At 35.1% G+C, this 22921-nt stretch overlaps 1 protein-coding gene across 7 annotated transcripts in view; it reads left to right on the top strand.

Annotated features, from left to right (window-relative positions):
• TASP1 (taspase 1) overlaps window positions 1–22921 on the top strand; it is a 313757-nt gene that overhangs the window by 51961 nt on the left and 238875 nt on the right. For all 7 annotated transcript variants that reach the window (XR_005377556.1, XR_005377557.1, XM_038571594.1 and 4 more), the window contains 2 exons: window positions 72–156; window positions 8027–8106. Coding sequence is in view for 5 of the 7 variants with exons in the window: in XM_038571594.1 (XP_038427522.1) it covers window positions 72–156; window positions 8027–8106 (165 nt within the window). In the remaining 2 variants the exon portion in view is untranslated. The remainder of the gene's footprint in view (window positions 1–71; window positions 157–8026; window positions 8107–22921) is intronic.

Here is a 22921-nt window from a genome sequence, read left to right on the forward strand (position 1 = left end):
CAGCCACAAAGCTGAGTGGGAAACTTGAAGGTATTTTTCTGACTTCATTTTCTGCCAATTTTACTTTGTAGGAATCAAGAATCCAGTCTCAGTTGCAAACAGACTCTTGTGTGAAGGGCAGAAGGGCAAGCTCTCTGCTGGCCGAATTCCTCCCTGGTAACTGCTTTGTTCTGCCTGACTTTCCCTGGGTCTTTGGTCTTTGGTGCATGTGCTGTTTGAAGGCTGTTTTTATCCACAGAAGGCTGATGCTGTTGGTTACACACCAGCAGTAGCTTGCCTTTGAGAGGAAGACACACTTTATTCTCTAATCTTGGAACATTTTGTACACTTGACAGAGCTTTGGATGCAATTGAATATTACAGATTAAAGCAGAAAGGAGATCAGAATTAATTTTTGGTTTTGTAGTTGATTACAGAGATTTTTTTTGCTGTTACTAAGTGCACAATTGGGATCTTTTATTATGAAACTTTTAAAAGTCCAGAGTCCAAACTAATTTTAATTTTGAGATGATTTTAGAATAAAAGTACTTAATTTTTCTCTTCTGGAGAAACATATTATGATGTTAAGATTAGTCAGATTACATCTTTTCTCCAGCATTAACATATAATTTTCATTAAAAAACTTTGGACTTTTCAAGTATTTATAAATGTAGAGAGAACATTGTAAAGAGCTCTCATGAACCTGGCATCCAGCTCTAATAATTGATAGTTTTTTTTTCTTATAACATTTTTTATTTAAAATTTTTTTTTAATGTTTATTTCTTGATTGATTGATTTTAAGCAATCTCTGCACCTAGCTTAAGCTCGAACTCATGACCCCAAGATCAAGAGTTGCATGCTCCTCTGACTGAGCCAAGCAGGTTAATTTCCAGTTGTTTCTTGCCAATATAGAAATATGATTGATTTTATTACATTGATACTCTTTCCTGAGAATTTGCTAAATTTATTTGTTTTATACTATTATTTTTATAGATTTGATAAGATTTTCTACATAGACAGTAATGTCTCCTGAGAATAAAGATTGTTTTATTTCTTCCTCTCTAACCTGGGTTCATTTAATTAATTTCCTTTTCTTTGTTGCAGTGGCTAGGACCTCCAGTGCTATATGGAATAGAAATGTGAGAGAGAAAAAAAAAAAAAAAAAAAGAAATGTGAGAGTGGGCATCGTGCCTTGTTTGTGATCTTAGGGTGGAAGCATTTGGTCTTTTACCCTTAAGTATGATGGTTGCTGTAGGTTTATCATAAGTGTTCTTTATTATGCTAAGAAAGTCTCCTTCTTGTGTTCTGAGAGTCTTTAATAGGAATGGCTGTTGTACTTTCTCAAATACTTTTCTATCATCTATTAAGATGATCTTACAATTTTTCTTATTTAGTCAGTGATGGGTTGATTGTCAGCTGTTACAGTAACAATTACATTTTTGGGATTAATTCCACTTGACCATAATTTATTATCCTTTTGATATATTGGTGGATCCAACTTGCTAAGATTTTATAAAGAATTTTTGTATCTCATAACTTATGAGATATATTGGTCTGTTTTTTCTTTTTTTTTCTTTTTTGTTGTTTTTTTGTTTTTTCTTTTCTTGTAATGGTTTGGGTTTATTTTGCATCTTGGATATGTAGGGAAATATACTTTATCAAATTTGGAAAAATTTTGACTATTATTTCTATAGTTTTTTTAAAAAATTTTTATTTATTTATGATAGGCACACAGTGAGAGAGAGAGAGGCAGAGACACAGGCAGAGGGAGAAGCAGGCTCCATGCACCAGGAGCCCTATGTGGGATTCCATCCCGGGTCTCCAGGATCGCGCCCTGGGCCAAAGGCAAGCGCCAAACCGCTGTGCCACCCAGGGATCCCTTGACTATTATTTCTAAAGATAATATTTTTAGGACTCCAGTTGCATATGTATTTGACCTCTTATAGTCCTACAGATCATTGATAAATAGTTTACTTTTTCCATTTATTTTTCTGTTTCATTTTGAATAATTTCCATTGCTGTTTTCAAGTTCATTATTTTTCTGCAATATCTAATCATTTGTTAATCGTATGAAGCTCATTTTTCATCTCTGACATTGTAGATGCCTTCAGAAACTTGATTTGCAGCTTTAAAAAGTGTCTTCTGTGTATTTACTTAACATGTTTAATCTTTCATGTAGCTTCTTGAACATACGGATAGAGTTATAATAAATGCTGTAATATCTTCATTTACTAATTGACTATCATCTTTGTCATTTCTGAGTTTTCGATTGAATTATTTCTCTTCTCATTATTGGTTGGATTTCCTTGTTTATTTGCATGCTTGGTAATTTTTTATTGCATTCGAGGCATTGTGAATTTTACCTTATTTGGTGCTATTTTTAAATTTTAACAAATATTCTTGAGCTTTATTGGAGGATGTGGTTAAATTATTTAGAGACAGGTTCATCCTTTCAGGTTTTGCTTTATACTTTGTTACATGCAGCTAGAGAAACATTTAGCCTTGAGCTAATTTTGCTTTGCTATTGGGTAAAAACTCTTCTGAGTACAATAACAGATGGAGCTAGAATGAGATTTCTTACTTTGCTGGGAACAGGGGTTCTTCCTGTCCCTTTGTGAACTTGGGGCTTGAAACTTTTGTGGTATTCTTTCCCAGGCTTTGGGTGATTTCCTATTACACATACACTTATCTCTACTCAGCTGAAGACAAGAGGAAACTGTGCAGATCTCAGAGTCCTTTCTCTGTGCAGCTGTCCCCTGTAAATCCTGGCTGTCTGGGTTTCTCCAGATGCCCAGCTCTTTCTCTTCAACTGAGAAACTGCTTGGCTTTGCCTGAATTCTTTCTGTGTCATGGCCTAGAACCTCTCTAGGAAGTAAGCTGGGTCATTCATAGATTTACCTTGTTTATTTCATTTCTCTCAAGGACCACTGTCCTTATGTTGCCTACTGATATCTGAAAACTATTGTTTCCTACGTTTTATTTGATTTTTAAAACAATTTCTTCAGGCAACAGTGTAAATTTGTTCCCTGTTACTCTATCTTGTCCAGAAGCAGAAATCTCTCACATTCCTGGATGTTCATTGTATACTGCAGTAACTGAGAAACAGTCAAATTCCTTGAATGTTTTAAATCAACAAAACCAATTTTATCATGTTTTTACTCTGAGCTTATTTTCATATGGCCATGATAAGTCTAGTTATGTAATTTCTATAATGATAATAGCTAATAGTTACTGCTTTTGTACACTTAATCAGGCAGTTTTATGTGGTTTGCATGCATTAACTCATAAAAATTATACAATGATTTATGACACATTTTGCAGATAATGAAACTGAATCCCACACTTGACCACTGTTAGGCTATTAGGAAATTTTGGAGTCCTTTCATATCACATTAGAAGCAGCAGATTAGAAGTAAAGGGAAAATAGAATCCTTTTTATAATAATGAGAAGTAACTGTTTATGACCATTTAATTATTAATTCATTTCCCTTTCACTCAGCAAATATTTATTGTTTGTTTTCTGTATGCCAGGCATAAAGGTACAAAAACTGTCAAAAGCAGATGGAATACTTAGAAAGCATGGTCTTCTGGTGTCATCTGTTTCCACTGTGTGGGGACAGCAAGGCATTACATATAATGTGTCTTTTCTAAGAAGTATTTATTTATTATTTATTATTAATTAATTAATTAATTTTTTTATTGAAGTCTTTAAATAACAAGTTCATTTATGGGGCACCTGGGTGGCTCAGTGGTTGAGTGTCTGCCTTTGGCTCAGGGTGTGATCCCATGGTTCCGGGATCAAGTCCCACATTGGGCTCCCTGCATGGAGCCTGCTTCTCCCTCTCCTTCTGTTTCTGCCTTTATCTCTCTGTGTCTCTCATGAATAAATAAATACAATCTTAAAAAAAAGTTCATTTATTTGTATACCTTAGTTTTTGGTTATAGCCACCATGATATGTTGTATTGTTTAAATATTGGTGTTTGTTCAGATTTGTTGCATATTTAGTATCTTCATAAACTTGGTGGGACTACCATTATAAACTATGTCATATTTACCCAAGTTTCTTTATTTTATTTATAAAAGTATAGCTTGAATCTTTCTTCTTCCATTACGATAGGCATTATCATTTAGAACAGGAGTTGGCAAACTATGGCTGATGGGCCGAATCTGGTCTGCTGCTTGCTTTTGTAAATAAAGCTTTACTGGGCATAGCCATACCCATTTGTGTATGCATTGTCTATGGCTACTTGTGTACCACAGGGCCAAATAGAGTTGTTGCAAAAGAGACACTGTGGCTACAAAGCCAACCTATTTACTATCTGGCCCTTTATAAAAAACTTTGCTGACTCCTAATATAGAAGTTATAATTTTTGGAAATTATGTTTCTTTTGATGAAAAGGGGGAAGCTAGACAAATGTTTTATGTTTAGTATAAATAAAACCTAAGGTGCTCATTAGACCCTAGGATTTTTTTCAGAGGCAAATTTACTTTTTGGTACATTGTTTACTTTAAAGTACTATTTAATCTATTATAGTTCATAAATTCACTCAAATTTGTACTACTTTTCTTGTATGAATGTGAAAAGACTATTAAAACATGAATGATTAAAAGAAACTAATCAGAAGGCATAGATTTAGATGGATTCCCATTCAAACATATAATTTAAAAAACAAAATAAAAATAGTAGAAAAAATTTTATGACAGCCAGAGAAATGTGAACATCGATGGGATATATTTTGTAATACACAATCTTTTAGAATTGTTCATTTTTTTTGTGTGTCAATTGCTTATGCTGAGGTTCTGTCTTTTTAAAAAGTCATTTTTTAAATTAAAAAAATTAAAATTGAAATTAAATTAAAAATTTTTAAAGAGTTAAATTTTTATTATTTTATATGGCTGGTATGTTATTTCCAAATACAGCAAGTTCTCCTTTATTTGTACTTTATGTGTCTGTAATTTGTCTTTCTTCAATCTTGTATATTTATTGTGAACAAAGAAGCAATGTGTAAAATAAATAGAAATCAGTTTTTAAGTCTAGAGAAACAGTTCCCATTTTCTCTTGTATCTTTCTCATCCAGAATAATGTATTTTGATTTTTGAGATCCTTGAACATTCTTGAGAGCTTTCTGAATCACAAAATGACACATTTTTAGATTGATTATGGATAGAGTCATGGTTCTTTGAAAATTGATGATTGCCATCCATGAGGTTGCAGTTCACATCTCATATTTGCCCAGAGAGCTCTTTTTGGGAAGTTTGGCTGTGTTAGTGCTTGCAAAAGCACTTGGGGTGCAGCTTGTTGAAAGTTTCAGTCACCAGAGCTCAGGGCTGCTCTCAGTATAGAGTGTTGTTGCTTTTTGTTTTACATCATATCAGATTTGTTTTAATGTTAATTAAATTGGGCATAACACAAGGAAAATGCTGTTCCTTAAGGAATTTTGACACCCTAGTTTATTATTTGTTTGATTTTTTTGCCAGTGTTTATCTGATGCTTAGTATGCTTTAGGCACTGTGGTGAATGCTTGGATATGTCAATGACAAAACAAAGATTCCAACTCTTAAGAAGCTTACAATTTATTTGGGGAAGTTAGAAGTAAACAACAGATATAATATGTAAATTATAAAGAAGTGTCTAGTATGTTAGAAGGTAGAAAAAAGAAAATGACAGGGCAGAATGACAGAGCAAAATGATAGGGACTAGGAGTCCGGGGTAGGGGAATGTAATGTGTTGGATATAGTTTTAAATAGGCCTCATTAAGGGGAGACATTTGAGCAGATGAGAGAATTTGCCATTTGGGAAATAAGGAAGAACCTGATAGAAGAAATACTCAGGGTGAAAGCCTTGAGCCTAGAAGTCCCTTGACATATTTGTGTTTTTACAGGAGGCTGGAGTAGAGTAAGCCAGGGGGCAGGAAGAATCATAGGGCAGGTAAGGAGGGAGCAGAAAGGGTCAGATCACTTGAGATTCTCTTTGAAGATTCCAGTTTTTACACTAGATTTCTCATGAGAGATTTTGCAGGTTCTGAGAAGAACGTCATTGTGTATTATTACAAGGACATCAGTGGCTGGTGAGCATAGTTGGGGCAGGGAGCAAAGCAAGGCATACATGAAAGTAATGAGTCCATTGGAACAATCCAGGTAACAGATGATGGTGATTCAGACAAAGGTGGTAGCAGGAGAGGTGATGAGAAGTGGTCAGATTCTGGATATATTATAAAGGTATGGTCGATGGGATTTCCCAACTTGATTGGGGCAAATTTCTCTAAAAGCTTTCTAGTTGGAGAGTCATAAGATTGAGAGAACAGTGAATTGATACTGCATTTAATTTTCTAGAAAGTGATTTTTTGACATGTTAGTAACATGTAGCTTTTCAGAATTTTGAAATGATTTCAAAGGCATGCATATGCCATTTTGTGTGATGATTAACTACTAGACAGGTAGTTTTTGATAATAAGAAAAGGTCAGTTATTCAGTATTCTTATCCATAAGATGGCATCCAAATAGTCAACTTCTTGTGAATATTGTAAAATGTCTCAACTATTTTAAAAACTTGCATAGCAGCCAATGGCAAATTGATTTAATTTAGAAGCAATGACTGTTTAAGAAATGAAAAATAAAACTAAGAATATTTTGTAAAATGCCATTGATTCCAGATACTGGGATTGGACCCAAGATGACCAATGGGCGTGCTAAGAATACTAGAGTTAGCTCCAAACTTCTGTTCTGGTCATTTAATATGCTACTTTGGCATGTCTTTTACATCTTCACATGAAGAGAAGTTACTTATTATATCACATTCCTTTTCTAGAAGAAGGAAGTGCTAAAAAAGCCATTAGGATGGCTCAACTCCTATTCAGGTTTCTATTTCTGTCATTCTCCATTTGAACTTTATGTGATAGCTTTTCTTTGCAGTGGTCTTCATTTTATATAGGAATAGGATAAACTTTTCTATTTTCAGAATCCTTTAGAATTAAAAAAAAATAGAAGTTTGAAGGGGTAAACTTGTTTATTCATGTTGGCCCTCTCTTCTCTCTTTTTTCAATGCCTCCTACCTTTATATATATTAGAAAATAGTTATTGGACTTAATTATTTACTTTCTCACTAGAACTATTTGGATGCTTTTGGATGGCTCCTTAGATTTTGTTTTGCCAGTCTGTCACTGGTCTTCTTATTAACAAATGAATCTAAAGACTTCAATATGTATTACTTGGAGTTTTAGTGTTAGAATGATTAGAAGAACAGGAACAAAAGATAAGGAGCAGAAAACTTCAAGGAAACCCATTACTAGCTGGCTGAGATCTTTAAGAAGTTGGATGGAAGGAGATGAATGAATGGTTATTATGGCAGCTGCTTGCTATTACTGTGTTAGGGAATAGAGTGGTTAATTATCCTACATGATATTTGAAATCTCTGAAAATAAGTGTTTTACAGTTAGCTAACAGTATCCTTTTGTTTATTTCATTATGTTAAAACTTGCAGTTTAGGGCTTAAAAATTACTTTTGGCACGCACCACAGTACTTAATCACAGTAGAAATGATTCTGAGGGGCATACATATAGATCATATGTACATTTTTGTTTCATCAAGACTTGCAAATATAAGTACATCTCATTGTTTTGGGGCATCTCTACATGTACCCACTCGTACATCTAGTTGTTAAAGTAGGCAAGAATATCAAATCTGAAGACATTCACTGAAACTTTGATTCTTACCCTGATTAAATGGATCTTGTGACCATGATGATCCAAGGTAAATCATAATATTTTCCACTGGGAGATCAACTATTTTTTTCCTTCTTATGTTGAATTGTGCCCATTTTTACTTGTTGGTTATTGCAGATGAAATTGTACCATTTTCATTTGTAAACTTTTTAACTTGGGGAAGATTTTAAAATTTGGGGCATATAAACCATATTATAATTTTGAGGTAAATCTAGAATTAAATCTATATGCAAGACATTTTTTCAATTGCCTTACTATATGATTTATACTTATTGAATATATAGAAGATGATACTAAGTTTTTAAAAGAATAATTTTTCTGTTAGCTTTTTAGTTGGAGAAGGAGCCTACAGATGGGCAGTAGATCATGGAATACCCTCTTGCCCTCCTAACATCATGACCACAAGTAAGTAAAAACTTTTCAAATTTAAGCTATATTGGCATATATACCTGGAAGTGTTACAGTGCTTTAATCCACATAATACTCTGATATTTAAGGAAGGAAGCTTATATGTTGAAATATTTATGGTTAAAAGATACATAAAAAATTATTTGATTTTTAAGGCGCTTTTGTATTCCTGAAGATCCTCCCTCCCCCCATGCTCTTGCTTTTATAGAAGTATTGCTAAAGGATCCCTTTTAAGTCACTTAAAATAATTACTAACAATAAAACCTTAATACTACCTCCTCAGAAAGAGAGAGAAGAAAACTTAGGTCAACATTTATCTGTCTTTGAGCTGCAGAAAGCCTTTCTAGGGACCAAGTACAAGAAAAGGAAGAACAAAAGTGTGAGTACATAAGAATTAAGAGAAAAAAAAAAAAACACTTAACCATAAATATGAGAAAGTGATACCTATCCTTCATCTTGAAAAGGTATGTAAAATTAAAAACCACACAAATACAAATAGTACCCCAAAAGAAAAATGATCAAGAGTCATAAATAGATAATAGAATATAATTAATAGGGAAATTCAAATAAGTACATGTTAAATTTGTGAGAGTTAAAAATACTGTATTATTGCTCATAAGTGTGTGATGCGATGAACAAATGTAAATGTAAATGTAGGTACAAATGTAAATTGGCAGAAATATTGGAGGACTGCTAAGTAGTAGTATAGAGCAAAGCCATAAACTTATTCTGCTTGTAGGAATTTGATATTAGAAATATAGACAAAAATTTATGTAGTTCACAATAAGCATTATTAAGAATGTCAAAAAATTTGAAAAAATCTTATGTCTAACAAAGAGGAATGTAAGCAAATTATCATATGATGACATGTTATGTGGTAACTTAAAATGATCAAGACTAATGTCTGATGATTATCTAATGACTTTGAAAAGTTATAAATATATGTTATAAATATATGTGTGAATGTGTTTTATATGTCTATTTTAACAATGAAATCATAGCTACATATTTATGCATATGTTTTTTAAGTTAATTTTTATTTTTTTTTAAGTTAATTTTTATTTTCTACTTTTCCAACAGTTTTGGAGAAACTGTTCCCTTATGTTCTACTTTTCAGTCTTGCTGTTATGCAATTTGATTCCCAGGTCTTTGTGGTATATTTTTCATCTTTGGAAGGAAGCCTTAATTCTTTTTGTTCTTACTATTACAATGAAGCATCTTGGAATGGGTCTTTTTTTATTCAGTATGCCTGGTACTGAGTACTGAGTACTTTTAATCTGGAAATTCATGTGGTTTAGTTGTGGGGAAACAAAAAAAAAATTGTGTATTAATCTCTTGCTCTATCTTTCCTCTATTTTATTTTTCTAATTTCTATGAATTGGTTGTTATATCTTGTGCTCCAATCCCTTGTGCCTTTTTCAAAAATTATTTTTTTTCTCCTTTGAAATCTCTTACCCTACTGTCTCAGAAATATCTACAATTTTGTCTCCTAAACCTTCTAATTCTGATGAATTTGTTATTTTGGATTTTATTGTTTTAATTTCTAGGGATTAGTCAGTGACTAAGACTTTTTTTTTTAAGTAAGCTCTAGACCCAACGTGGGGCTTGAAATCGTGACCCTGAGATCAAGAGTTGCATGCTTTATTGACTAAGTCAGCCAGGTGCCCCAGTTATTAATACTTTTAAAATGTAGTGCCCTGTTCTTATTTTATGAACTAGGTATTTTCGCTCATCTCTCTTAGGATCATTGTGGCTTAAAATTTGTTATCTGCTGTTATCTATCACTACTGTTAATTTCTTTTTAAAATTTTTTTAAATTTTTTATTCTTTTTACTACTGTTAATTTCTTTTTGTTTGCTTCATACATGTTAGCAAATTTTTCCAACTATCTGGTAACCCCTTGCTGTTTTCATATTCATGAGTATGGTACTTTATTTTTTACTTAAAAATTGTTTTTTTAATATATATGGTACTTAAAATTTGGAAGGTTTGTGTGTATGTCAGGTCCTGTTGACCTCAGAGGGGTGGTATGATTAAGTTTTTTTGTTGAGGGAATTTCCAGGTGTTTCCCAACAAAACTATCTATGTTTTCTTTTTGGATTAGTGAGAGAGATATTTTCCCAGGACTGGCAGCTCTATATAGCCAGTATTCTGGTACAGAATAAGGGCAGGAGCTGGAGGTCTCACCTTTCCTATTTTAGACTTTCATGTAGAACCCTGTTTTAAAGTAGAGGCCCTGATTATACCTGCCCCCATCTGTGCTGATGCCTACTAATTTGGGGCCCATATGGTTTAGTTTCTCTGAAGAGTTTACCTCATATTTTTTGTGAGCATGAGGAGGGGATTTAGGCATCTACATGTTTCTTATTGTCATTTTCCACCAGTCTCCTATTTTTAGTCCCACCCAGGCTTTCAGAAATACCAAATGCCTTCTATTCTCAACTCTTCTAGTGTTTCTTTGGCAGGAATTTGTTTACCGTGGAGATTAGTTTGCTGATGTCTTGGCTATCAGGCATCAGGATTCATCTTCCTCTACTCAATCAGTGACTGTCCATTTACTTTCTAATTTCTGAAAATTATTATAATTTTCAGCTATATAGTCTCAAAATAGTCTCAAAATAAGAACTGTATATTTGTGTTATGCATGGATTCCTTATATAACTGACCAGCAAGAAATGTTCTCTGAATAAATAAGGTATTTGAAAGTTTAATGATTATGTTCATCTTTTTTTTTTTTACAAAAAAAGAATAGTATTGACATATTGTGAATTTGGAAGGAGAAATTCTTTTTTTTTTTTTTTTTTTATTGCAGTTCAGTTTGCCAACATATAGCGTAATACCCAGTGCTCATCCCGCCAAGTGCCCCCCTCAGTGCCCATCACCCAGTCACCCCAACCCCCCACCCACTTCCCCTTCCACTACCCCTTGTTCATTTCCCAGTTAGGTGTCTCTCATGTTTTGTCACCCTCACTGAGATTTTCATTCATTTTCTCTCCTTTCCCTTTATTCCCTTTCACTAATTTTTACATTCCCCAAATGAATGAGACCATATAATGTTTGTCCTTCTCTGATTGACTTATTTCACTCAGCACAATACCCTGCAGGTCCCTCCACGTCGAAGCAAATAGTGGGTATTTGTCGTTTCTAATGGCTGAGTAATATTCCATTGTATACATAGTCCACATCTTCTTTATCCATTCATCTTTCGATGGACACCGAGGCTCCTTCCACAGTGTGGGTATTGTGGACATTGCTGACATTGTGGACATTGCTGCTAGAAACATCGGGGTGCAGGTGTCCCGGCGTTTCACTGCATCTGTATCTTTGGGGTAAATCCCCAGCAGTGCAATTGCTGGGTCATAGGGCAGATCTATTTCTAACTCTTTGAGGACCCTCCACACAGTTTTCCAGAGTGGCTGCACCAGTTCACATTCCCACCAATAGTGCAACAGGGTTCCCCCTTCTCCACATCCTCTCCTGTTGTTTCCTGCCTTGTTAATTTTCCCCATTCTCACTGGTGTGAGGTGGTATCTCATTGTGGTTTTGATTTGTATTTCCCTGATGGCCAGTGATGCGGAGCATTTTCTCATGTGTTTGTTGGCCATGTCTATGTCTTCCTTTGTGAAATTTCTGTTCATGTCTTTTGCCCATTTCATGATTGGATTGTTTGTTTTGGAAGGAGAAATTCTATCTATGATTTAGATTAAAAAATTTTAAATGCTGTCCTATATTGGGCACTTGCCTAATCCTTAATCAGGATTAGTTTGTATACTGGTACTTAATGATGTGCTTTAAACTTGATTACCTTTTGTGGTGGTGGGAGGGCATCTGTGGTAGGTTTTTATCTCCTTCAAGTGTTTCAGAAGTTTTCAGAATGGCTTTCTCAGGTTTATTCTAAAATAATCTTTTACATAGTTTCTCACAAACTTAGTATTTCATTCTTATATATAGATGTGAATTTCATTCTGGTCTTATTCCCTTCAGCCTAGAACAAGCATTTCTGATAATGTGGTAGATGTGGTGGTAAAAAGTCAGCTTTCATTATCTGAAAAAAAAAAATTTGTCTTTACTTTTAAAAGATAATTTCTTGTTGGATACAGACTTGTCAATTTTTTTCTTTCAGCACTTTTTTTATTGTAAAAAATATATAACATAAAATTTACTATTTTAACAATATTTAAGTATATAATTCAGTGGTATTAATAAGTACATTCAGTGTTGTATAACTATCACCACTACGCATTTCCATAACTTTTTTATCATCCCAAGAAGAATACTCTGTACTCATTAAATAGTATCTACTCATTCTCCCTTTTCTCCAGGCCCTGGTAACCTCTATTCTGCTTTTTTTCTCTATAACTTTGCCTTCTGTAGGTAGTTCCTATAAGTGGAATCATATAACATTTGTCCTTTTGGGTCTGGCTTATTTCACTTAGCATAATGTTTTCAAAGTTTTGGATTAGTGAGAGAGAAATTTTTGTAGCACAAATCAGAATTCTGTTCTTTTTCTTTGTTTTTAAGAATTGTTTTTTATCTTTGGTTTTCAGCAGTTTAACAATGATATGCCTAGGTGTGGTTTCTTTGTGCCTTTTACTGTGCCTGCTGAACCTGTGGTTAATATTTTTAATCAAATTAGGAGAACTTTTGGACAATATTTGTTTAGATATTTTTTCTTGTCCATAATCTTCATCATTTGTTTCTGGGACTTTAATTCTACTTGTATGAAGACACCTGATACTGTCGTGTGTTATTGAAGCACTCATTTTTCAGCTGTTGTTTTTCCTCTGTGATTTCTGTATTAGTCAGGATTCTCTAGTAAAACAGAACAAATAGGAGATTGATCTCTTTATCAGATTTATTATAAAGATTTGGCTTTCATATTTAACACAATTATGGAGGCTGACAAGTCCCAAGTCAGTCAGCAAGCTGGAGACCCAGGAGATCCAATGGTATAGTTCAATCCAAGTCCAAAGGCCTGTGAACCAGGAGAGCTAGTTGTGCATTTCCAGTCTGAAGGCTAGCAGGCTCGAGACTGAGGAGGAGCCAATGTTTTAGTTAAGTGTAAAGATGGAAAAAATGTTCCAGTTTGAAGGCAGTCAGGCAAAAAGCATTCTCTTTAAGAGGAGAGTATTCTTTTAGTTCTATGAAGTATTTCAACTGATTAAACAAGGTCCACCTACATAAGGAGGGCAGTCTGCTTCAGTCTACCAGTGTATATTTTTTATTTTTTTTCAGTCTACCAGTTTAAATGTTAATCTCATCCTCATCAGACACACGCAGACACACCCAAAATAATGTTTGACCAAATACCTGGGCACCCTGTAGCCCAGTCAGGTTGACACATAAAATTAACCATTATACTTCCATTTGTATGATTTCTGTTGAATTGTCCTGAAGTTCACGTCTTTTCTTCTACAGTGTCCAATTGGTATCAATCTAATTTGCGTTTTTTTTTAACAATATAAAATACTGTATTTTCAGTTCTAAAGTTTCCATTTTTTAAAAGTTTCTGTATTTCCCCTGAAAGTCCCTTTGTCTTCACTTAAAATACCCATTATTAACATGTTTATTGTTATTTAAAAGCCCTTGATTGTTAATTCTAAAATTTAGGTCATTGGTAGGTCAGTTTCTATTGATAGTTTTTTTTCCTTGACTCTGGATCACATTTTTTTGTTTTGTTGTATGTCATTATATACATATATGTATATATTGCAACCTGGGCATTATGGATGATACATTTTAAAGACTATGGATTTGTTATCTTCCTTTGAATGATACTGAGTTTTGTTTTAGCATGTAGTAAAATCATTTGTAGATCCCCTTGATTTTGTCACAGTCTGGTTTTCAGGCTTTGTGAAAGTGAGTCTCTTTCAGTTTTGTTTTTAAACTTAGGGTTAATCCTTAGTACTAGCTTGTGGTCTTTTGTCCTATGATATGGCCATTGTAGGGTTTCATTCAAAAGTCTCAAACTTGAAATGTTGTCTCTTCTACGGCAAGTATTTTTCAAAATCTGTGTCAGCTTTTCAGCTGTTGTTTTCTTTACTAAACTCTATGGAATCTTGCATCTTGTATGAACAGTTAAGGGCTCATTCAAGAATTTGAAGGGACGTTTACATAGATTTGTGGGCTTCATTTTTTTTTGTATGTGTGTCTTTCTCCTTTCCAGGATTCTTCCCTCAATTTTCAGCTGCTTCAGTAGTGCCAAATACCGTCATCTCCACCTGGCAAGACTGTAGTTTTCAATTTGAGATCTTTTTGTTGTGCATCTACAGTTTTGACTGTAGTGCCTCATGGGGAAAGCTGTGTAAATGTGATCTCACCCAGTATGTTTCTTTTCTTTCAGTGGTTGAATCATCTCCTATTTCTGCCAGCTTTTGGTTACTAGCCTTCAAATAGCTTTGCTTTAAAACATTTTTTTTTATTTAAAAAATTCTGACCAGAGTTTATAATTGTTACTGGTCTGTGGGTTAGTCTCATATAAGCTACTCCATTATCAGGAGCTGGAACCTGTGCCTTATAAATGTGTACTATTAATAGATACAATAATATAAATAATACATATAATATAAATTAACAAAATATAACAAACTTCACATTATAAAATATAGTTGGTTACTTAACATTATATTTGTTCCTTTTTAATTGTGTGGTACAGGAATATGTTACCTTTTTAAAAATGGGAGCATTCTGGGGATCCCTGGGTGGCTCAGCGGTTTGGCATCTGCCTTCGGCCCAGGGTGCTATCCTGGAGTCCTGGGATTGAGTCCCGCGTTGGGCTCCCAGCATGGAGCCTGCTTCTTCCTCTGCCTGTGTCTCTGCATGCCTCTCTCTGTCTGTCTATCATGAATAAATAAACAAATAAATCTTAAAAAAAAAAATTGGAGCATTCTACCTAAACCTAACCTTCCTTTTTACTTCCATTTCCAGTCCCAGTGACTCCGGTCTACTCCCATAGCCATACTTATTTGTTGATTTGCTTTTTTCTGTGTCAACAGAAATGCTGGAGTATATAGTATTATTCTTTTTATTAGTTTTAGATAAATGGTATCAGACTCTGGTATCTATAATAGATTTTTAGATAAATGGTATTATTATATGATACTTACAGTGTTTTTTGTCAGTCATCAAAATGTATTTTGGAATCTTTCTATGTTGATATATATAGATCAAATAATTTTTTTAATTGTTAAAAATTTTTACTTTTTTTTAGATCAATTAATTTTTAAACTACTAAATACCATTTACCGTATTTATTTAACTATTTCTTTATTGATGGGCACTCAGGTTGTTTCTAGATTTTGCCATTAACATTGATGATTTCACAAATATTCATGTACATATCCCTTTGTACATATATGTAGTTTTTTGTTTGTTTATGTAGTTGGAAGTAGATTTGCTGAATCAGAATGTATATTTACCTTATGCAGGCTATTGTTAGTTTACCCTCCCAAGACATTTACTGTTTGTCTACTTTGGAGAAATCTGTCTTTGTAAAGTTGCCATTATTGACCACATAGAGGCACAGAATATAGACCTTAGAGGTATATATCTTTGTGTGACCATGCAAGTTACCTCTAAGAAACTTTTCTTATGGAGATATTGTGATTGAGATAATATATAAAGAATTTTTATTCCAATTTCTGGCACTTAGAAACACTCAAATGTTAACTATGAATATAATTTTACTATTACTAATATGTTGGATATGAAATGATCCTGGTGATATGATTTCATCAGAATTTAATAGGCCTAGCTCTTTAGCACTGACTCATGATTTTAGTAATTGATCCTAACTGAAGTTAGGTGTAGCCTTAGAGAGGTGATTCTCAACTTTGGCTGCATATTAGAATCCCTAGAGAGCTTTAAAAAACTCTGAAGCCCTGGCTGCACCCAAAATCAGCAACTCTATAGCTTGTACCCAGGCATCTGAAGTTTTTGAAATTTTGAAGGTAATTTCAATATATATTCAGTTTTAACAGAGTCTGGGATAAAGCTTGTACATGCTTTTGAGTTCTTCCAGAAGATTCATTAAAGTTGAAATTGAAAGGAATGTAGTTTTGTTGTTTCTTGGTAAAGGGCAACCTTAAATAGTTTGTGCTACAAAGTTGTTACCATCCAGTCCTTAATTTTCAGCTATTTTATGCTTTGATTGGACCTAAGATACGTGTATAAATCAGGTAAAGAGTAGATTGCAGACGTTGTTCTATCCTATCAATTTATGGGCATGATTGTGACACAAGGAATCCTATTTTCTTTTCTACTGACTGTGTTCTGTTCTTATAGTTTTTCTGCCTTAAGGTAGAATACTTTGAAAGATAACATGATTGATAAGACATATTTTATGTACTGATTTTAGGGTTTTATTACTGGTATGTGATATATCAGTACTTTACTCTTTAATATGGCCAGTTATGTTGGTTTAAATTTTTTTTATTTTTAGGTAATTATAAATTCACGGGCAGTTTTTTAATGTATATTTTTTATTGGAATTTGATTTGCCAACATATAGTATAACACCTAGTGCTCAGTGTAGGTCACCCAGTCACCCCATACCCCCTCTCTCTCCTCCCTTCCACTACCCCTTGTTTGTTTCCCAGAGTTAGAAGTCTCACATGTTTTGTCACCCTCTCTGATTTTTCCCACTCATTTTCTCTCCTTACCCCTTTATTCCCTTTCACTATTTTTTTTATATTCCCCATATGAATGAAACCATATAATGATTGTCTTTCTCCGATTGACTTACTTCACTCAGCATAATACCCTCCAGTTCCATCTGCATCAAAGTAAATGGTGCGTATTTGTCCTTTCTGATGGCTAAGTAATATTTCATTGTGTGTGTGTGTGTGTGTGTGTGTGTGTGTGTATCACATCTTTTTAATCCATTCATCTGTCAAAGGACATCGTGGCTCTTCCACAGTTTGGCTATTGTGGAAATTGCTGCTATGAACATTGGGGTGCAGGTGTCCCGGCATTTTACTACATCTGTATCCTTGGGGTAAATACATAGTGGTGCAATTGCTGGGTCATAAAGTAGCTCTATTATTAACTTCTTGAGGGACCTCCACACAGTTTTCCAGAGTGGCTGTACCAGTTTGCATTCCCACCAGCAGTGCAAAAGGGTTCCCCATTCTCCACATCTTCTCCAACATTTGTTGTTTCCTGTCTTGTTAGTTTTTGCCATTCTCATTGATGTGAGGTGGTATCTCATTGTGGTTTTGATTTGTATTTCCATGATAACAAGTGATGCAGCATATGTTCTCATGTGCTTGTTGGCCATGTGTATGTCTACTTTGGAGAAATTTCTGTTCATGTCTTCTGCCCATTTCATGATTGGAATTTTTGTTTCTTGGGTGTTTAGTTTGATTAAGTTCTTTATAGATCTTGGATACTAGCCCTTTATCTGATATGTCATTAGCAAATATCTTCTCCCATTCTGTAGGTTGTCTTTTAGTTTTGTGGACTGTTTCTTTTGCTGTGCAGAAGCTTTTTATCTTAAGTCTCATAGTACATTTTTGCTTTTGTTTCCCTTGCCTTCATAGATGTATCTTGCAAGAAGTTGCTGTGGCCACGTTCAAAAAGGGTGTTGCCTGTGTTCTCCTCTAGGATTTTGATGGAATCTTGTCTCACATGTAGATCTTTCATCCATTTTGAGTTTATCTTTGTGTATGGTGTAAGAGAATGGTCCAGCATCATTCTGCATGTGGCTGTCTAATGTTTACAACACCATTAATTAAAGAGCCTTTCATTTTTCCAGTGGCTATTTCCTGCTTTGTCGAATATTAGTTGAGTGCCCATTTCTGGGTTCTCTATTCTGTTCCATTGATCTATGTGTCTGTTTTTGTGCCAGTACCATAGTGTCTTAATGATCACAGCTTTGTAATACAGCTTGAAATCTGGCATTGTGATGCCTCTGGCATTGGTTTTCTTTTTCAATATTCCCTTGGCTATTTGGGGTCTTTTCTGATTTCTTACAAATCTTAAGATAATTTGACCAACTCTGTGAAGAAAGTCCATGGTATTTTGATAGGGATTGCATTGAATGTGTAAATTTCCCTGGGTAGCATAGACATTTTCATAATATTTATTCTTCCAATCCATAAGCATGGAATGTTTTTCCAACTCTTTGTGTCTTCCTCAATTTCTTTCTGAAATGTTCTGTAGTTTTTAGGGTATAGATCCTTTACCTCTTTGGTTAGATTTATTCCTAGGTATCTTATGCTTTTGGGTGCAATTATAAAAGGGATTGATTCCTTAATTTCTCTTTCTTCGGTCTCATTGTAGTGTATAGAAATGCCACTGATTTCTGGGCATTGATTTTGTATCCTACCACATTGCTGAATTGCTGTATGAGTTCTAGCAATCTCGGGGTGGAGTCTTTTGGGTTTTCTATATACAGTATCATGTCGTCTGCAAAGAGGGAGAGTTTGACTTCTTTGGTAATTTGAATGCCTTTATTTCTTTTTGTTGTCTGGTTGCTGAGGCTAGGACTTCTAGTACTATGTTGAATAACAGCGGTGAGAATAGACATCCCTATTGTGTTCCTGATCTTAGGGGAAAGGCTCTCAGTGTTTCCCTATTGAGAATGATATTTACTGTGGGCTTTTCATAGATGGCTTTTAAGATACTGAGGAATGTCCCCTCTATCCCTACACTCTGAAGAGTTTTGATCAGGAATGGATGCTGTATTTGTCAAATGATTTTCCGGCATCCTTTGAGAGGATCAAATGGTTCTTGTTTTTTCTCTTGTTGATGTGATCCATCACGTAGACTGTTTCACAAGTGTTGAAGCACCTTGCCTCCTGGGGATAAATCCCATTTGGTCATGGTGAATCACCTTCTTAATGTACTCTTGGATCCTACTGGCTAGTGTCTTGTTGATAATTTTTGCATCTGTGTTCTTCAGGAATATTGGTCTATAATTCTCCTTTTTGGTGGAGTCTTTGGTTTTGGAATTAAGGTAATGCTGGCCTCACATAATGAGTTTGGAACTATTCCGTCCCTTTCTATCCTTTGGAACAGCTTTAGTAGTATAGGTATTTCTTCTTTAACGGTTTGATAGAATTCTCCTGGGAAGCCATCTGGCCCTGGACTTTTGTGTCTTGGGAGGTTTTTGATGACTGCTTCAGTTTCTTTGCTGGTTATTTGCCTGTGCAGGTTTTCTATTCCTTCTTGTTCCAGTTTTGGTAATTTGTGGTTTTCCAGAAATGCATCCGTTTCTTCTATATTGCCTAATTTGTTGGTATATAGCTGCTCATAACACATTTTTAAAGCAGTTTGCATTTCCTTGGTATTGGTTGTGATATCTCCTCTTTCATTCATGATTCTATTAATTTGAGTCTGGCTAGGGGTTTATCTATCTTATTAATTCATTCAAAGAACCAGCTCTTGGTTTTGTTGATCTGTTCTACAGTTCTTCTGGTCTCTATTTCATGAAGTTCTGCTCGAATCTTTATTCTCTCTCTTCTCCTGCTTGGTGTAGGCTCTATTTGTTGTTCTTTATCCAGTTCCTTTAGGTGAGAGGTTAGCTTGTGTATTTGTGTTTTTTTTTTTTCAAGTTTTTGAGGGAGGCTTGTATTGTGATGTATTTTCTGCTTAGACTACTTTTGCTGTATCCCAAAGATTTTGAATGGTTGTATCTTCATTTTCATCGTTTCCATGAATCTTTTAAATTAATTCTTCTTTAATTTCTTGGCTGACCCATTCATCTTTTAGTAGGATGCTCTTTAACCTCCATGTGTTTGAGTTTCTTCCACATTTCTTGTGATTGAATTCTGGTTTCAAAGCATTGTGGCCTGAAAATACGCAGGGGACAATCCCAATTTTTTGGTATCGGTTGAGACCTGATCTGACCCAGTATGCGGTCTATTCTGGAGAAAGTTCCATGTACACTTGAGAAGAATGTGTATTCAGTTACATTTGGATGGGAAGTTCTGTATATGTATGTGAAAAATCTATTTGGTCCAGTGTATCATTTAAGGCCCTTGTTTCTTTGGTGTTGTTCTGCTTAGAATAGATGTCATTTGCTGAGTGTGCTGTGTTGAAGTCTCCTCCTATTAGTATATTATTAAGTATTGCTCTACTTTGGTTATTTTTTTTTAAGATTTTATTTATTTATTCATGAGACACACACACACACACACACACACACACACACACAGAGCGAGAGGCAGAGACATAGGCAGAGGGAGAAGCAGGCTCCACGCAGGGAGCTCGACATGGGACTCGATCCTGGGTCTCCAGGATCATGCCCTGGGCCAAAGACAGGCACTCAACCGCTGAGCCACCCAGGGATCCCCCTCTACTTTGGTTAATTGATTGATATACTTGGCGGCTCCCACATTAGGGGCATAAATATTCATGATTTTTAGGTCTTCTTGTTGGATAGACCCTTTAAGAATGATATAATCCCTCTTCATCTCTTACTACAGTCTTTGGTATAAACTCTAATTTATGTGATATGAGGATTGCCATCCCAGCTTTCTTTTGAGGACCATTTGAATGGTAAGTGGTTCTTCACCTCTTCCTTTTCAGGCTGGAGGTGTCCTTAGGTCTCAAATGAATCTCTTGTAGAGAGCATATAGATGGGTCATCGTATTACCTATTCAGTCTCTGTTTCTGTGGATTGTTTCTTTGGGCACCCTCTATTATAGGGTCCCCATTAATATTTCTTGCAGAGCCAATTTGGTGGGCACATAATCTTTCAGTTTCTGCCTATCGTGGAAGCTCTTTATCTTTCCTTCAATTCTGAATGAGAGCCTTGCTGGATAAACTATTCTTGGCTGCATGTTCTTCTCATTTAGTAGCCTGTATATATGATGCCCGGTGGTCTGCTGTTAATCTGATATTTCTCCCCATATAAGTTAGGAATCTCTTGTCTCCAATTGCTTTAAGAATTTTGTCTTTATATTTGAAATTTGCAAGTTTCACTATTAAATGATGAGGTGTTTTAAGAGTTTTTATTGATTTTTGCGGGGGTCCTCTGTATCTCTTGAATATGAATGCCTATTTCCTTCCCCCAGATTTGGGAAGTTCTCAGTTATGATTTGTTGAAATATACTCTGTGGTCCTCTTTCTCTCTCAGCCTCGTCTGGAATCCCAATTAGATGTATATTCTTCCTTCTTAAGCTATCATTTATTTCCCTAAGCCTTTCCTCATGGTCTCTTAATTGTTTTTCTCTTTTTCCTCAGCTTCCTTCCTTGTCATCAACTTGTCTTCTATGTTACTCACTCTCTCTTCCACCTCATTAACCGTAGCAGTTAGAGCATCCAGTTTGGATTGCATCTCATTTGATCTGTTTTTAATTTCAGCCTAATTACATCTCGATTCTGTAGAAAGGAAGTCTCAGAGTCATGTATACTTTTTTTCCAGAGCCACCAGTAGCTTTATAATTGTGCTTCTGAATTGAATTTCTGACATCGTATTTAAATCCATATTCTATTAGCTTTGTGGCAGAGTGTATTGTTTTCAGTTCTTTCTTCTGTGGTGAATGATTCCTTCTAGTCATTTTGTCCAGTACAGAGTGGCTGTATTAGCGGGCTGAGTCAAAAATATCAACACTGACCTAAGTAAAATATACCCTAAACGATTCCAAAGAGGTCAGAGACCTGAAAATAAAAGAAAAAGAAGAACAGAACAAAATAAAACAAAAGGACCACTAAAGTGAAGAACAGTCTTTAAAACAAAGTAGTAAAAAGAAAAGGCCAAAAACCAAAAAGAAAGAGAAGAAAAGAAAAAAAAAAAAAGTAAAGAAAAGAGAAAAAAATGGGGGCTGGGGGGTGGTGGTCATGGTGAGGAAGTGGTAGTGGAGAGAGAATGTAGTCTATCTGATGGTTCCTAGAGGGTGATCTTCTTGGTTCTGAGTGTATTTTGTTCTGTATATTAGAAAATGCTCAATCCTAAGTTTATATAAAACAACAATACTTATAGAAAGACCCAACGCTGACCACAAAAACATAAACACGATAAAAGAGGGGGGCAGAATGGAAAGGAAGAACGAATATAATCTCACAGAATGAACCAACAGTGTGTTCCACTTGGTTCTTGGTATATTTTGGTCGTGTGTTAGAAGGTACTAACTTCCACCATTATAAAACAAAATGAGTTAGAAAAAACAAAAAACAAATACCCATATCTTGTATATCTACCAAAATTAAATTGAGTACGTTGAAGGGAATCCAGAAGTGAAAAATATATCTAAGACATGTAATTGTAGAAATATGAAAGTCAAAAAGGAAAAAAGTTAAGAATGAAGAGTTGGTAAAATATTGTATTTAAGGTGGGAAAAGAAAAAATATTGGAAATTTTAAGTCTGATATAAAAAAGGAGTTGTAATGGATAAAGAAAAAAAAAAGACCCTCTAGTTTTATATACTATTTTCCCTCAGTCCTGGAGCTTTTCAGTGCTGCTTGTTCAGTAAACTTGCTTTTCCCTTGTACTTCCAGCAGTTCTTCTGGGGGAGGGGTCTGTCTGCTGTGCTGATTCTCAGGTGTCTGTGCCTGGGCGGGATGCCCCACCCCTTTCCAGGTGCTGGGCTGAGTCTGAGCTGTTTATTCTGTGAGGCCTTTGTTCCCTCAAGGCCTTGCCTCTCCCAAGCACAAGGTGAAACAAAGCAGAAAGAGAACAATGGTGGTGGCCAGATTTCCAGCTCTGAAGTCAGCTCCCTGGAAGTAACTAATCACAGTCTCCCAGTGCACACTGGCCTAGGTGCTCCTGGGGGCAGACGCAGGTACACTGATCTACACAGCCTGTGCTGCACCCAGTGGCAGGAGAGTTCTCGCTGTCCTGTGCCCTCCCTGCTTCCACCTACTGCAG

Source organism: Canis lupus, chromosome 24 (assembly GCF_011100685.1).
Source record: "Canis lupus familiaris isolate Mischka breed German Shepherd chromosome 24, alternate assembly UU_Cfam_GSD_1.0, whole genome shotgun sequence".
In the NCBI taxonomy this organism is placed as follows: Eukaryota; Metazoa; Chordata; class Mammalia; order Carnivora; family Canidae; genus Canis; species Canis lupus.